The sequence below is a fragment of the Gigantopelta aegis genome, chromosome 7 (assembly GCF_016097555.1).
Source record: "Gigantopelta aegis isolate Gae_Host chromosome 7, Gae_host_genome, whole genome shotgun sequence".
Lineage (NCBI taxonomy): Eukaryota > Metazoa > Mollusca > Gastropoda > Neomphalida > Peltospiridae > Gigantopelta > Gigantopelta aegis.
This window is the reverse complement of record NC_054705.1, coordinates 30038793-30057169: the sequence shown is the minus strand read 5'-3', so window position 1 is coordinate 30057169 and position 18377 is coordinate 30038793. Positions and strand designations below refer to the sequence as shown.

Here is an 18377-nt window from a genome sequence, read left to right as displayed (position 1 = left end):
CCCCCCCCCCCATTTCCCCCCCCCCCCCCCCCCCCCCCCACGTCGCTAATCATGCTGGCTACAGGCCTGAAGTTATATACACTATTCATAAGTTAGACCAAACATAAAATTAGGATCATATTGGGTTGTATGGGTCTACCACTCTGGAAAAGTTGCTGCACTTTGTTATGTATAATCATGTACGTTATAAAAACGTGTGATACTTGCATACCATATCGATATCTAGGACTTCGCCCTATGCTGATAGTATCGCTAATGATCTCGACCAATGTTCTCAGGTACAAAATACAAAATAGTAACAAAACACTATTGTACATACAGATATATGTTTACTTCAAACTGATCTTCATGTAAAGAAGAAGATGTCATCTTCTAAATTCTTCAAAACAAACAACGCAAACAGCATGTCAACTTTTACTTCTGCGTTTACATGTGATGTCAAACTGAGCCGCATTTACTCGGGTTCTGACGCCATGCTAAGATGTAGGTTTTTGCCTGTGATGGCTCATATATGTTTTAAAAATTTGAAATAAAATAAAATAAAATAAAATAAAATAAAATAAATAATTTGTGGATAGACATGTAACATTGATTAGTAGTTGTACGACTGTCTATTTTTTTTTAATGAAACGATAAGGGGGAAAATAGAGCTGTGATAAAGGTCTATGTGAGTTAGGGGTTTTGTTGAGGTTTTTTTAGGGGGAAGGGGAGGCATATTTTATTAAATTTTAAATACTGATACAAGTGGAGAATTAAACATCACTGGAAATCCGTGTGAATATTTAACTATAATTCTAATTGTTAAAAATAAAAAACGCATTCCACTAAAGTTAATTTTATTGTATGAATCTTTTAATTTTGCGTGGTTAAAATACCCTTGACAGGCAGCTCCAGAGACTTCGTCTAAGTTAATGTTTCACTGCTTTTGGTCTTAAACCATTCCGATGTAAACTTTAGTAGACCATTTTTCGCAGCCATTTTAACATCTAGAGATTCACAGCTCCTACGAAGCTACTCACGACGCTCATGACAACTGTCGATCATGCCCCCCAATTTGTATATAGCTTCGATACCGTCCAATTCGGCAAGGGGTGGTACTCTTCGCGCACATGCGCAATGGGAATGTGAAAGAGGTCTATTGGTTCCAAAATGTCAATATATATATATATATATATATATATATATATATATACAGCAAATCATATAAATTATGACACCATTCAACGATAAAATCATACCAACTATGTCACTATTCACGAGAGTTAAAATTGGTCCTTTTTCCTTTCATTCAAAAAGCAATTTTAATGCAGAATTTTCAATAATTTGTATAAAATTTAAATAGTCTTTATTGGAAATAAAAACATACATGTATGTATTGTCATCTCCTGCTATTTAACTACAACTTGGTAAAAACATTTTGTCTGGTTTTAACTATAAAATTACTTTATTATAAAGTTAACCTAAGTATGTAAACAAAAAAAACCCCAACCTCACACACACAAACACACGCATACGCACACACACACACACACACACACTCCGATACACACACATACACACACTCCAACACACACACACAAAGAAACACACATACTCCAACACACACACACACACCGACACACAAACACACACACTGACACACTGAGACACACACACATACACACACCGACACACACATACACACACCGACACACACACACAAAGACCACTCACACACACACACACAAAGACCACATACACACACACACACACCGACACACACACACACACAAACGCGTGCACACACACACACCGACACACTCAAAATTGTATATCTCTGCTGATTTTGTTTTTTTATTTTCAGTGAATTGGTACATTTCTTAACACACATGGCAAACTCTTTCCGCAAAGAAAAGAAAACCTTTATTTTAGTGATTCCTCCACCAGTTTATAGCGGGTAAGAAACAGCATCAATTCTTTTAATGTTCATTAAATGTTGTTGATGGTAGACATCTTTAAAAGAAACAGATTTGTTTTTTTTAACAACACCTCAGTACATTTTAAATATTGCTATTTGATGTCTAACACCATGGTTATTTTGATACTTGGTTGAGAAAAGAAGGAATATTTTAATAAATTAAATGTATAAATAATTCAATTTTTATTATGTACCTAAAATGATATATTAAATTTAAGCTTTTGTTACCGTAGGTGAAACTGGAAACCTCTCTTATTTAAATGTCTTGTAGGGCCTGTAAGTGTGTAGTTGATTCCGAAATTCAGTGACTGGTTTGCTGAAAGTGCAATTGTTTGTCTTAATTTGTTGTTGTCAGAAACGCTGTTGGCATGTTTACCAAGAAAGAGTTTGACTTGTTGGCTCCAGTTGTCGACGCATTTAGTTTGATGACGTACGACTATTCAAACCAGGACAGGTGAGTGTGGCTTTTAAATTGTTAATTAAAGAAGTTGTATTTATTATTTAAATGTGTTTTGGGGGTTTTAATTTGTTTTTTGTTTTTTTTATCCATACTTAATGTCTAAATGCAAGTTAAAGTTTGTTTTGTTTAACGACACCACTAGAGCACATTGATTTATTAATCATCGGCTATTGAATGGCAAACATTTGGCATTTTTGACATATGGGACGAGATGTAGCTCAGTGGTAAAGCACTCGCTTGGTGCGTGGTCTGTTTGGAATCGATCCCCGTCAGTGGGCCCATTGAGCTATTTCTCGCTCCAGCCAGTGGACCACAACTGGTATATCAAAGGCCGTGGTATATGCTAGCCTGTCTATGGGATGGTGCATATAAAAGATCCCTTGCTGCTAATCGAAAAGAGTAGCCTATGAAGTGGCGACAGCGGGTTTCCTCCCTCAATATCTGTGTGGTCCTTAACCATATGTCTGATGCCATATAACCATAAATAAAATGTGTTGAGTGCATCGTTAAATAAAACATCTCCTTCCTTCTTTTTGACATTTAGTCTTATAAGGAAATCTGCTACATTATATCATTAGAAACAAGGGATTTTTTATATGCATTTTCCTACAGACAGGAGTACACATACCACGGCCTTTGACCAGTTGTGGTGCATTGGTTAGAATGAGAAAAAAAAACAATCAGTTGAATGGATCCACCGAGGTGGTTCGATCTTGCGACTGAGCTAAATCCTGCCCTGTCTCGATGAATTATTATGTTTACTTGATGTCACTGTGTTTTAGACAAAGTCCTAACAGTCCTATTATGTTTACTTGATGTCACTGTGTTTCAGACAAGGTCCTAACAGTCCTATTATGTATACTTGATGTCACTGTGTTTCAGACAAGGTCCTAACAGTCCTATTATGTATACTTGATGTCACTGTGTTTCAGACAAGGTCCTAACAGTCCTATTATGTTTACTTGATGTCACTGTGTTTCAGACAAGGTCCTAACAGTCCTATTATGTATACTTGATGTCACTGTGTTTCAGACAAGGTCCTAACAGTCCTATTATGTATACTTGATGTCACTGTGTTTTAGCTTAGCTTAGTAACTTGTTTAACGTGTCCATATACCACTAGGGTTTCGAACACGCCTATCCCGAGTCCGGCCTCCGATAGGATCGGGGGTCTGACTCGGGACAGGGTGTGTTTTAGACAAGGTCCTAACAGTCCTATTATGTTTCCTTGATGTCAGTGTGTTTTAGACAAGGTCCTAACAGTCCTATTATGTATACTTGATGTCACTGTGTTTCAGACAAGGTCCTAACAGTCCTATTATGTATACTTGATGTCACTGTGTTTCAGACAAGGTCCTAACAGTCCTATTATGTATACTTGATGTCACTGTATTTCAGACAAGGTCCTAACAGTCCTATTATGTATACTTGATGTCACTGTGTTTCAGACAAGGTCCTAACAGTCTTATTATGTATACTTGATGTCACTGTGTTTTAGACAAGGTCCTAACAGTCCTATTATGTGGATGAGAAACTGCGTGGAGATTCTCGCACCGAAGCCGACATACCGATCAAAGATATTACTAGGACTCAACTTCTACGGGATGAAGTATGGACCTGGAGCAGGTGGCCCTATCCTGGGTCACGAGTAAGTCGAAACAATATTTATTTCTCTTTATATATATATATATCTATCATCCATTAAAGGCTTTTGTAAGAGATATCGCTGGCACTATAATTTGCGATATCTCCTGCAATATCTCCGGCAAGCCTCGGATTTCATACTTTTATCAACTCGTGCTGATAAATTATGATATCACAAGATACTCGGGGAGTATCCTCTATATATATACAGTGAAATCTCTGTAAACCGGATTCCCTCAAAAGCGGACATTTTTCATAGTCCCTTTTTAAATATCTGTGCAGAAGAGAACCTCTATAAACGGTTAAAAACAGACTTTTTATTTGGTTTCGTGGGTGTCCGGTTTAGAGAAGTTTCACTGTACATGTATTAACAGATGGGATTGGTCAACAGCTATACTCGAAACAATATTTATTTCTGTTTATATATACATGTATTAACAGATGGGATTGGTCAACAGCTATACTCGAAACAATATTTATTTCTCTTTATATATATGTATTAACAGATGGGATTGGTCAACAGCTATACTCGAAACAATATTTATTTCTCTTTATATATACATGTATTAACAGATGGGATTGGTCAACAGCTATACTCGAAACAATATTTATTTCTCTTTATATATACATGTATTAACAGATGGGATTGGTCAACAGGTGTAGTCTAAACAATATTTATTTCTCTTTATATACATGTATTAACAGATGGGATTGGTCAACAGCTATACTCGAAACAATATTTATTTCTCTTTATATATACATGTATTAACAGATGGGATTGGTCAACAGCTATACTCGAAACAATATTTATTTCTGTTTATATATATACATGTATTAACAGATGGGATTGGTCAACAGGTGTAGTCTAAACAATATTTATTTCTGTTTATATATTAACATGGGATTGGTCAACAGGTGTAGTCGAAACAATATTTATTTCTCTTTATATATCAACAGATGGGATTGGTCAACAGATATACTGTAAAACGGGTATTATTCGCGGCAGTAAATTTTCACAATATCAAAAATGCAGGCAGTTCGCGGTTTTTAATTTCCGCGGTGTCATGTTTTTTCTTTTTTCTTTTTTGTTTGTTTGTTTTTTAAATTACTAACACGTACAAAACTATACTTTGGTACATAACATTAAATCGACACTAGAGTGGTCAACAGAGGTATACGTAATATTATCCCTTTCTGAGCGACTCCGCTAAGTGCTGCAGCCACATGTCCAGCGGTGACCACACTGTGTGTACAATTAATGAAATTAATCCAGGATGTGGTTCAATCAACTCTCCAGAAAGTGTGAAATAAAGACAAACACTTGTACTAGTAATCTTGTTTTAATGTTTAAACACCGGTTGTTAAAAACGTCTTACCTCTTTTGTTTTTGTCTCTTGGTGACGTTTTTCCGGAAGTTTACAAAACCATTTGTGTCCCTTATTTTGATTGGCCAATTAAAAATGGCTCATTATACTAATTTCTAAATGTTCATTCACAGCTTAACAATACCAGTAAGAATGTCTGTTCCAAAAATCAACTACATGTATCATTCTTCACAAAAACAGCGATGTGGCAGGTTCAATTTTGCAGTGGTTAAAAAAAGCGCTGACAAACCTGAAACTGTTGGTTTACCTGACCCTTCAACGTGTTTAACAATCAAAGAAGTTCAATCGACACAGGTCCGCCAATGATGCCGTTGATAAATTAAACACTTCTACAAATCATAAACAAAAACACGGTGAATATAGACTGTATGATGCAGAACAGCATGCCAAAATTGCTAAACTGTTTGTGTTTTTTTGTTTTTTGTTCTAATGGATTTTATTATTTGAGTGAGTAATTTTTGCGGCTAAATTAAAAACGCGAAAAATGCGAAAATTACACATTTGCGAATAATACCCGTTCTACAGTAGTCAAAACAATATTTCTGTTTATATATCAACAGATGGTATTGGTCAACAGGTATAGTCGAAACAATATTTATTTCTTTTTATATATCAACAGATGGTATTGGTCAACAGGTATAGTCGAAACAATATTTATTTCTTTTTATATATCAACAGATGGGATTGGTCAACAGGTGTAGTCGAAACAATATTTCTCTATATATCAACAGATGGGATTGGTCAACAGATGTAGTCAAAACTATATTTCTGTTTATATATTAACAGATGGGATTGGTCAACAGGTTTAGTCGAAACAATATTTATTTCTCTTTATATATCAACAGATGGGATTGGTCAACAGGTTTAGTCGAAACAATATTTATTTCTCTTTATATATCAACAGATGGCATTGGTCAACAGGTATAGTCGAAACAATATTTATTTCTCTTTATATATCAACAGATGGCATTGGTCAACAGATGTAGTCGAGACAATATTTATTTCTCTTTATGCATTAACAGATGGGATTGGTCAACAGGTGTAGTCGAGACAATATTTATTTCTCTTTATGCATTAACAGATGGGATTGGTCAACAGATGTAGTCGAGACAATATTTATTTCTCTTTATGCATTAACAGATGGGATTGGTCAACAGGTGTAGTCGAGACAATATTTATTTCTCTTTATGCATTAACAGATGGCATTGGTCAACAGATGTAGTCGAGACAATATTTATTTCTCTTTATGCATTAACAGATGGCATTGGTCAACAGATGTAGTCGAGACAATATTTATTTCTCTTTATGCATTAACAGATGGCATTGGTCAACAGATGTAGTCGAGACAATATTTATTTCTCTTTATGCATTAACAGATGGCATTGGTCAACAGATGTAGTCGAGACAATATTTATTTCTCTTTATGCATTAACAGATGGGATTGGTCAACAGATGTAGTCGAGACAATATTTATTTCTCTTTATGCATTAACAGATGGGATTGGTCAACAGATGTAGTCGAGACAATATTTATTTCTCTTTATGCATTAACAGATGGGATTGGTCAACAGATGTAGTCGAGACAATATTTATTTCTCTTTATGCATTAACAGATGGGATTGGTCAACAGATGTAGTCGAGACAATATTTATTTCTCTTTATGCATTAACAGATGGGATTGGTCAACAGATGTAGTCGAGACAATATTTATTTCTCTTTATGCATTAACAGATGGGATTGGTCAACAGGTGTAGTCGAGACAATATTTATTTCTCTTTATGCATTAACAGATGGGATTGGTCAACAGGTGTAGTCGAGACAATATTTATTTCTCTTTATGCATTAACAGATGGGATTGGTCAACAGGTGTAGTCGAGACAATATTTATTTCTCTTTATGCATTAACAGATGGGATTGGTCAACAGGTGTAGTCGAGACAATATTTATTTCTCTTTATGCATTAACAGATGGGATTGGTCAACAGATGTAGTCGAGACAATATTTATTTCTCTTTATGCATTAACAGATGGGATTGGTCAACAGATGTAGTCGAGACAATATTTATTTCTCTTTATGCATTAACAGATGGGATTGGTCAACAGGTGTAGTCGAGACAATATTTATTTCTCTTTATGCATTAACAGATGGGATTGGTCAACAGATGTAGTCGAGACAATATTTATTTCTCTTTATGCATTAACAGATGGGATTGGTCAACAGATATAGTCGAAGGACCTTTCTTTACATTATACAATTAAAGTAATGTAAGACTCCATCACATGCAGTCATAGGTGTTGGAAATTTCTACCTGGTACGAGGCTTGCTGAGTCCCAAGGACGAAATTTTGACCACGACACAAATAGGATATAGTTTAGGATTTGAGTATCTCTTGAGAGAGGCTGCAGACATAAGCATATAACACGTTCAAGGCAGAGTTGTGAAAGGTCACAGGATTGCTTACGCTCAGTTAACTGGGTTTTCCCCAGCCTAAAACAGTGTCGATGGGTCACAGGATCGCTCATGCTCAGTTAACTGGGTTTTCCCCAGCCTAAAACAGTGTCGATGGGTCACAGGATCGTTCATGCTCAGTGAACTGAGTTTTCCCCAGCCTAAAACAGTGTCAATGGGTCACAGGATCGCCCCTGCTGAGTTAACTGGGTTTTCCCCAGCCTAAAACAGTGTCGATGGGTCACAGGATTGCTCGTGCTCAGTTAACTGGGTTTTCCCCAGCCTAAAACAGTGTCAATGGGTCACAAGATCGTTCGTGCTCAGTGAACTGGGTTTTCCCCAGCCTAAAACAGTGTCAATGGGTCACAGGATCGCTCCTGCTGAGTTAACTGGGTTTTCCCCAGCCTAAAACAGTGTCGATGGGTCACAGGATTGCTCGTGCTCAGTTAACTGGGTTTTCCCCAGCCTAAAACAGTGTCAATGGGTCACAAGATCGTTCATGCTCAGTGAACTGGGTTTTCCCCAGCCTAAAACAGTGTCAATGGGTCACAGGATCGCTCCTGCTGAGTTAACTGGGTTTTCCCCAGCCTAAAACAGTGCCCCACAACTGATATCTTTATTATTATTATTATTATTATTTTATTATTTAATTATTTTTGTGCTTATATCCAATTATGGTTCAAGCACGCTGTTCTGGGCACACACACCTCAGTTATCTGGACTGTCTGTCCAGGACAGTGGGTTTGTTGTTAGCGGTTAGTGAGAGAGAAGAGGGTGTATAGTGGTCTTACACCTACCAACTGAGTCATTAAAACTCACTCTGGGTGGGAGCCAGTACCGGGCTTCGAACCCTGTACCTACCAGTCTTATGTTTGATGGCTTAACGATGACATCACTGAAGCCTGTTAACTGATACATCACAGGCTGTGGTTTATGCTGTCCTGCCTATGAGAAAGTGCACTTAAAAGATACCTTGCTGCCTTATCAGTTGGAGTAGCCTGTGTGGCCAGATGCATGTGCAGGGTGGTCTGGACTGGCAAGAAAATAGGGGGGGGAGGGTAGGTCATGCTCCCTTGGAAAATAAATTGAAAAAATAAAAATTTCTGTGGAGCGGAGCAGGGTTTCGATCCCAAAAACACCCTCTGAACACACACCCGATGGCAGTAGTGGTTATCTGTTGTGTTTTAAATGTAGAAATAACCATTTTCTATAGACATTACCTGTCCTCAAACAAGTGCACCTCCCCCCCACGCAAGTGGTCTGGTCCGAACATCCCAACAGCCAATGGGATGGCCTAAATTCTTCTACTGCATACTGCTCTCTAGTTCCGGTCACATGACTGTAACTTCCTTCTTTTTCTCTTCGCTAAAGGGTCTGGACGTCCTTTTGCTTGGCTCTGTTTGGAGTCAACTTTTTTATAAGACCTTTGGTTTTGTACTCGTGTTTGGGTGAAATGTTTTTCACCTTCGTTTTCGTTAGCTTTCGTATGTTCTTTTCGCGTATTTCGCTTGACTTTCCAAGCGTTTAATTACATGAAATGTTGTTTATATTGCCGGTTGTCGTGTCGGACGCCATTTGCAAAATGGCGTCTGTGTTGACTGGCTTTGTGTTTGGGTGAAATGTTTTTCACCATAATTTTCGTTAGCTTTCGTATGTTTTTCGCGTATTTCGCTTGACTTGCCAAGTGTTAATTACATGAAATGTTGTTATATTGCCAGTTGTCGTGTCAGACGCCATTTGCAAAATGGCGTCTTTGTTGACCGGCTTTGTGTTTGTGTCATGGATTCTTTTTCTTTCTCTTTCACAGATTGAAAACTTATTATCATGTCGGATGTTAATGTTCAGCGACAGGTACGAGCGTGTTTACGCTGTAAGAAGTTCACTGCAGGCGGCGACCCTCATGATTTATGTCCGGGTTGCCGTGTTCCGTGTAGCCTCTCTTCGAGATGCGACCTGTGTTCGGGCCTGTCTACTGTCGAGTTTGCTACTTGAAGGTGGTGTCGGCGAGAGCCAAGAAAGTGGAATCTTCGCCGTCAATTGCGGACTCCGTAGCAGAAGTATTACGTTCGATGCTACCCACTATGCTGAAAGAGACCATGGCGTCGATGGCGGCCTTACCAGAACCGGCGGGTTTGGGGTCAGGTCCGGTTCCAGTCCCCTCTTCGGGGGGTGCGGCTCCAGGATGCAAGACTTCAGATGACAGGCCTGCGGTTCCTACGCAGCCCTCTGACAAGCCGACTCAATCAGTTAGACGTTCCACGGCCTCCAAGGATCACCGATCTTCAGCAGGGAAGTCATCTTCGGCGCAGCGGAGCCGGGACCATAGCCGTTCCCCACGACCTGCACAGCTCCCTACGGGTTCCGTGGATCGGCAGCGCAGACCTTCTATTGAGGCTTCCGAGGGTTCTCGACGGGACCGTCCACGGTCCGGTTCACCAGTGGCTTCTGTTTCGGCGGATCGATTAGCCTGTGCTCGAGTGCTTCGAGACTTTGGAGATGCAGCGCCTACAGCGGTTTCCATCATTGATGAGCCTGACTCTCCTGACCATATGACTATGAGGGATTGCTTGGCGGCCGTCTATGACATGTTGCCGTCCTTGCCACATCCACCAACGCCGTCCAAGAAGGGACCGACACCAATGATAGCGACTGATGTCCCTCCGGAAGATGTGGTGATCCGTTCCTTGGCAGCCGGTACACTCGTATCCGAGGTGGCGACAGATTTAGACCGCACCTTTAAAGACACAGCGTCCTTCGTTGCCTTCCCGTCTTGGGGTCACCGTATGTATCCTGTGTTTGACATGCCCTTTACAGATGGAGCTCCGTCTTTGGATGAAGATGTTCACCGTCTTGGGAAGTCGTCAACCGTGGATTTGACGGACAAACAAGTACAAGCCATGGATACTGCCCAGAGACGTTGCTTGTTTGTGTTATCTTACTTGGACGTTTTCCTTGCTGCGATGGCCACCCAGGCAAAAGATGCACGGTGCTACGCGCTGTTTCAGCAATCGGCGCAGATGCTAGCTTTCCTGACGTCTTCGGTGACTTCGATCCTCGATGTTGATGCAATACCGTCGCCAGGCTTATCTGAAAAAGTCCACTTTGGATTTCCACATAAGAAGGAGCTGTTAGCTCAACCGTGGTCCGCAACGAAGCTGTTTGCAGGCAAGGTTTCTGATGTGGTGAAGGCCAATGATAAGGACCAACAGTCGACAGCAACTGTCAAAGCGTTGCAACTTATTTCGATGTTGGAATCCACGAAGCGAAAGTCTACATCCACTCCACAACCACCATCTAAGCGCTGGAAAGGTTCCTTTCGAGGTCAACCTTCTCGATGGTTTCCGGTCAGACGACCATCCGGTCCTCCAGCTCGGACCCAGGGGAAGCCTGGTCGACGTTGACGCCAGCCAACAGATTGTAGACTGCTCAGATTGCTTCAACCTACGCCCGCCTCTGATTTTGAACCAGAACAACGATTCGGTTTTGACGCTTCCGGTGTGTACCACACCGGTTGGAAGATCCATGGTCGGAAGTCGACTTCGCCGTTATTGGCGAAACTGGCAGACACTTTGCCAAGATCCGTTTGTCACGTTGATCTTGAAGACAGGGTATCGTCTGCAATTGTCTGCCATCCCTCCATTGACCACTTCACCTCGAGAACCGCGGCATTCCGCCGCGCAAGTCAAGGTTCTACAGGAGTCCGTCAACAAGCTGGTGGAGAAGGGAGCCGTTCGCAGCATTTCGGAAGCACACTTAACACCCGGCTTTTACTCGGACATCTTTCTCGTACCGAAGAAAGATTCTCCGGAGCTGTGAATGATCCACAACTTGGCGGTTTTCAACGACCACTACCTGTCTCCTCCTCCGACCTTCAAGATGTTAACGTTGCAAGATGTCATAGCCATGATCAGACCGGGGGATTGGCTTGCCTCGCTAGATCTCAAGGACGCCTACCTGCACGTTCCGATGCATGCCGATTTTCATCACTACCTGCGGTTCGTGCTACAGGGTCGGCATTACGAATGGACAGTCCTGCCCTTTGGGATATCCATAGCGCCATGGCTGTTCACCAGAATCACGACTCCGATGTCCCGCTTCCTGCATCGCAGAGGTATATCCTTTTACCCGTACCTCGACGATTGCCTGATGAGGTGTCACAGCAAGACAGGGCTGACTGCACATGTTGCCTTCATCATGGACTTTCTCAAGCAGCTGGGTTGGATTATCAACATCGAGAAATCTCGACTGGCTCCCACGCAGTCTCTACAGTTCATAGGCGCTTGGCTTCGACCCGACCTGGGCCTCGTTCAAGTTCCTTTAGACCGTTGGGAGAAGATCCAGACCATGATTGCCATAGCCCTCACCGCTCCAATGACCTTCCGCGGTTGGCAGTCTCTCCTGGGTCTCCTCACTTCCGCCCAGGATTTGACACTCAGAGGTCGTCTCCAGTTGCGGCGCTTGCAGATGTTTCTCAACCCGTTTGTTCGTTTCAACAATCCGGACTTGATCATCTCACTCCCGGACGATCTACGCTCCAGCCTGCAGTGGTGGCAGCTCCGATCGAACGTCTTAGAAGGTGTCTCTATGCGGGCCTTCATAGCCACTCATCACCTGTTCGTCGACGCGTCACTGGAAGGTTGGGGAACCCATCTAAGCAACCAGACTACTTCAGGGCTGTGGTCTCCCGGCGAACTCGGACTCCACATCAACCTGCTAGAGTTGTTGGCAGTCTACTACGCTATCCTTCATTGGCGACAGATGTTGACGGAAGCCTCTCTCATGGTGGCCACAGACAGTACTACCGCGGCGGCTTACATCAATCGTCAGGGCGGAACTCACTCCAGCAGTCTGCTGCAGTTGACTTATCGTCTCTACAAGCTGGTCGACGAAATTCCATTGCAACTTCGGGCTCGTCATATTCCAGGGGTTTCCAATGTACTAGCCGACACATTGTCCCGGCCGTCGTCTCCACAGCCGACGGAGTGGATGCTCCATCCGGAAGCGTTTCGATGGGTGTGCGACAGACTTTGGACACCAAACATCGATCTTTTCGCCACACGATTCAACCATCAGCTGAGGGTTTACGTGTCTCCGGTGCCGGATCCCGAAGCTCTGGATCTCGACGCATTGGCCATCAGCTGGGAACAGATGGACGCGTACGCTTTTCCTCCACCAATCCTCCTTCCAAGGGTGCTGCAGAGGTTTTAGCTGTACCATTGTCGCTTGTTACTCATTGCTCCGATGTGGCCATCCAGGATGTGGTATTCAGATCTAATACGTCTTGCCGATCCACATCCTTTTACCGCTGCCAGACTGGGATCATCTGTTGCTGCATCCCACGTCAAGACTATACCATCCACGTCCGCAGTTGTTCCAACTGCACGCGTGGACTTTATCTCCAAGAGTTTGAGGAAGAAAGGTTTTTCTTCACAGTCTACAGCGGCCATTTTGAAAGCGCACAGATCATCTACTACTGCGGCTTACAACGTCAGATGGCTTTGCTTTCACCGATGGTGTGTCCGGCAAAAACTCAAACCTCAGACGATCCAGATACCTCGTCTTGCTGATTTTTTGCTGTATCTGCGGACCACTTTACGATTGAAGGGGTCTGCCATCACTGGGTACGTTTCGGTCATCGCTACTGTTCGTGATGTCACTACTGGAACGAAGTTATCGGGTATTCCTGAGATCCATAAGATGATCAAAGGGTTTCGCCTTGAAGATCAAGTACACCGGTTTCGGCCACCAAGATGGGACCTGAATCTGGTGTTACGAGCGTTATCGACCGCACCTTATGAGCCGATCGAATCCTCTTCCCTGCAAGATTTGACGCGGAAGACGGTGTTTTTACTCGGTTTCGCCACGGCTGCCCGTGTCTCAGAACTTCATGCTCTTGATGTAGACTTGGTACGTTTTCACCGAGATCGGCGTGCAGTCAACTTGGGGTTACTCATGAACTTTGTTACAAAGAATCAGTTACCAGACCAAGCGCCTCGCTCGTATGTTGTGCAGGCCCTCTCCTCTATCGTTGGTCCGGCGGACGTTGAGGACTTGGCGTTGTGCCCTGTTAGAGCCCTGCACCAGTACATCGAGAGGACCAGATCTTTTCGACAACATCGCAAAAGACTTTTCCTCTCCTGTAACCAGAGTCGGTTGAGGGATATTACCAAGAACACGGTGGCCACCTGGATCCGGTCTTCTATCCTGACCGCCTATCAGAAGGAGGGTTTACCTGCTCCGTCTGCTTCCAATCCGCATGAACTCCGTGCCTTGGCTGCCACGATGTCTCTGCACTGCAACACATCCATTCAGCACATCATCACTGGCTGTTTCTGGGCTACGGACTCCATCTTCGCCAACTATTATCTGAGGGATGTCTCCACAGAAGACGTTGAGGGGTTCCATCATCTGGGTCCGGTTGTTGCTGCACAGACTCTGTTGAATACAAGCCGTCCTCGTCGCCGTTGATGTCTGTCTGATTCTGGGCTGCATACCGAGATGTCCATCGAATCGACAGGTGAGGATTGCTTAGACTTTTGTTCTTTTGCACAGTTCACGCACTGGTGCCGGAACTTTTGTCTCGATAACCTTTACCCTGCACTGCATGTGGTTATTTGTTGTCGTTATTGAACTAACAGTTCTTTGGTGTACTAGACAGAAAACACTCGGGGGGCTTGTTCTGTTCAATGTTCTGACGGATGCACCTCATTAGGTTGTCGCTTGTTATTGAAAAACTATAACACTTCAATACGTGAGGGTTACCTAACACCTGCATCCCTGGTGGCTACGACTTCCCACCCTGTCAGAACCAGCATGAGATGTGGCAGCCGCCTCCTGGTCCCTGTTCTGGGAGCCGTACCTGCCACTGCTGACGGATGCCACCTGCATTGGTCTGTGACGGGCATCCCTAGGAGGAGAGCTTACCAAGGTTGGCCTTATTCTTCCACTAGTCAGCCTCTTTCCGGTTGGGGAGTTATCACAAGCATCTACGGATCTCGGCACCCACCACCATCTGTTGAATGCTGCACTTGTTTGAGGACAGGTAATGTCTATAGAAATGGAGAAAACTTGGGGTGTTTTCTCTTTTATAGATACATTACCTGTCCTCAAGATTCATCCCGCCCGGGCCTCCCCGCTTCCTGTTCTCCGTGCGATGCGCTCAGGGAAAAAGAAGGAAGTTACAGTCATGTGACCGGAACTAGAGAGCAGTATGCAGTAGAAGAATTTAGGCCATCCCATTGGCTGTTGGGATGTTCGGACCAGACCACTTGCGTGAGGGGGAGGTGCACTTGTTTGAGGACAGGTAATGTATCTATAAAAGAGAAAACACCCCAAGTTTTCTCCAGTGTGATGTACCAAATACATGTACATGTAGCTGTAGGTTAAACCATTTTCTGAAGTGTCGATAAACACTACAGGGTTTCTGCCAGAGGGTAAAATGGGTATGGCGCCATACCCAGATGTTTTGGAAATTACATGTATTTTTTGTTTTTGACAAAATTAATTACTCTTATCATTTTCTTAACCCTAACCCTAAACTTGAACCCATTTTCTTTCGGGGGGAGGTCCCATACCCCCTGTTGACTGTGGTTGCATTCAATTCATTAGCACCATACCCCCCAAAAACATTCTGGCAGAAAAACTTAACAAATATATCTTTCCTTGATTTATAATGTTCTTCTCTCTAGATTTGTCAGTATTGTGAAGTCGAACAAACCCAAGATACGATGGGATGCCGAAGCAGCAGAACATATAGCAGAATTTAAGTGAGTTATCACAGCCGCAATTATTGTCATGTTCACGAGGCAAGAACCTATAGTCTCTCCCACAGGGAACGCATTTTTTCATACTATGGAATTTACTACAAGTTATTTATTTCTGAGGCGATTGTTTTCTAAATTGTACACAAAAATAATACTCTCTTTTTTGTTATTTCCAAAACACTGACTTTTCTTCTTTGGTCAAATCAAACTGAAAGTATTTACAAAAAAAAAAAAAATGTTTAAGTTATTTCACCAATTTTACTTTTAGCTTCTTTGTTTGTTTTTAGATATTTTATTGATCAAAAAAGAATCAAAAGGATTGCACAACAGGCAGAGCCTATATAAATGCTATCAGACAATATTCATAATCATATATATCTAAAGCATAATAATAATGTCCAATGGCATAAAATATTTAACATAATTAATATTTTTTAATATATAGTAATATAAGGTAGAGAGTAGATGGAATAGAAATGGGATAGTCGAGAAAAAATATGATAGTAACGATCCTATTGTTGGAGATAACCTTATATGGGGCAGTAAGATGAGAATAATAAGTTAGTTCAACTCGAATCTCTTACTTTCAGCTATATATTTATGTACTGCGTTAAAAATTAAATTGTTTTCTTCAATTGGTAGGTTTATTGACCCGGATAGTAGTAGATCAATGTCTAAGATATCAAGGTAATTCCGTAACGATGCAGATAAATAAATAAATTTGCTTCGTTGCTGCTAATGACTTTGCTATGCAGTACTACTCCAAATTCAGCAATTTTCTCTTTTTTTCAAGATTTCTGTTAGGACAAAATGTGGGGAAATCTAACTCTAAATAAAGGTAGAAGAGTAATTTATCGTAGTTGTCAACTATGTAGTTCGGGACTTTAGTCTTGCCTTCATTTTTTATATTTCTCACAAGTTTCTGTCATCATTTCTTTTTGTACCTAGGATGATAGATGATTTATAATAGAGTCTGCTGGTACCAGTAATCATTGTGATGATGTTTCAATTGTATTCTTCTTCTAATTGGCATTTTGTTTTCATCTTTTCAGAAATCACCAAATTTACTTTCCATCACTACAATCGATTCATCTTCGACTGAAATTAGCTCAGGAGCTTGGTACGGGCATTTCTATCTGGGAAGTTGGCCAGGGTCTGGACTATTTCTACGATTTACTTTGATAGGTTCTCTTGCTGTACTTCATTCAACATTTTCCATATATTCTGTTCTTTGTGAAAGGAATGCAAGGTTTTATGTCTGGGAGTTGCTGTTACAATTGAAATATCTGTGACTGAGGTCAAGTCCAATATTTTTAACATGCTCATACACCACTAGAGTTTCGAGCATGTCTGTGACTATATCTGTGACTATAACACATTTTTATAATATTAGGGACTGCTGTTTAGAAATGTATTAGTTTTAGAGAAAAATTATGCAGAGTGAAATAATACATGGACACTTATTGTTATTTTCATGAAATGTGTTAATGAATGGAATTGGTCAACAGGTTGTTAGCCTATATTAAAATTAAGACCTTTTGCTAGTGATGTTATAATGATCGATTATCATCGAAAATTTATCGGTTTGGCTCTACGATGTGATGATCAGTGATCTAAATCCCTAATCGATTGTGTAGGAAGTGTTAACTGTCATGGTACTTCCAGTTTTTTAAGGATAGAATTAATGGAAATATGCTGGGTTTGGATTTGTTTTCATGTGTACCTAAAGAAAACAGATATTAAAATGGTTATTAAAGGTAAAATTAGCCATTTGTAGAGTGAACACGACAACAGGTGCATGGTCCTTGTAATTCAAATCCTTCTTATGTCCGGGGCGGGACATAGCCCAGTGGTAAAGCACTCACTTGATGCGTGGTCAGTTTAGGATCGATCCCCGTCGGTGGCCCCATTACGCTATTTCTCATTCCAGCCAGTGCACCACGACTGGTGTAACAAAGGCTGTTGTATGTACTATCCTGTCTGTGGGATGGTGCATATAAAAGATCCCTTGTTGCTAATCGAAAAGAGTAGCCCATGAAGTGGCGACAGCAGGTTTCCTATCTCTATATATCTGTGTGGTTCTTAACCATATGTCTGACACCATATAACCGTAAATAAAAATGTGTTGAGTGCATCGATAAATAAAACATTTCCTTCCTTCCATTTGCAGGGTTTCAGCCAGAGGGTAAAATGGGTATGGTGCCATACCCAAATATTTTTGCAGATGTTTTTTTTTAAGTTAACCTTTTGACAAAATTAATTATTCTTATCATTACAGCATGATTTTCTTAACCCTGACCCTAAACTTAATCCATTTCTTTCTGGGGGAGACGCCCAATACCCCCCTATTGACTGTGGTTGCATTCAATTCCATAGCGCCATACCCAAAAATGTCTTTCTGGCAGAAACACTGAGTTGGTGTGATCGAAAGTTGATCGTTTGGTGCAAAATGATTATAACCGATGATCGATGATGAAATTCTAACTGATTCCTATCACTGCCTCTTGCTACATTTTACATTACATTTTTCATGAAACAGCATTTGCAGATAAAGCCAAATACATAGAAGATAGTTCATGTTTTTTATCAGATATGATTTATATCTCATCCAGTGAAGTTTGCAATCATATCTCACGAGTCGCGCTTGCATGATGAGTGTGATATGATTGTAAACTTCACTCGATGAGATATAAATCATATTTGACAAAAAACATGAAATTT

The 18377-nt window shown here is 41.4% G+C and overlaps 1 protein-coding gene across 4 annotated transcripts in view; it reads left to right on the top strand.

Annotated features, from left to right (window-relative positions):
• LOC121377535 (chitinase domain-containing protein 1-like) overlaps positions 1-17591 on the top strand; it is a 36441-nt gene extending 18850 nt beyond the window's left edge. For all 4 annotated transcript variants that reach the window (XM_041505570.1, XM_041505572.1, XM_041505569.1 and 1 more), the window contains exons 8-12: positions 1844-1936; positions 2313-2411; positions 3916-4065; positions 15582-15659; positions 16709-17591. In XM_041505570.1, coding sequence (XP_041361504.1) covers positions 1844-1936; positions 2313-2411; positions 3916-4065; positions 15582-15659; positions 16709-16838 — 550 coding nt within the window. In that variant the 3' untranslated portion in view covers positions 16839-17591. The remainder of the gene's footprint in view (positions 1-1843; positions 1937-2312; positions 2412-3915; positions 4066-15581; positions 15660-16708) is intronic.
• The last annotated feature ends 786 nt before the right edge of the window (positions 17592-18377 follow it).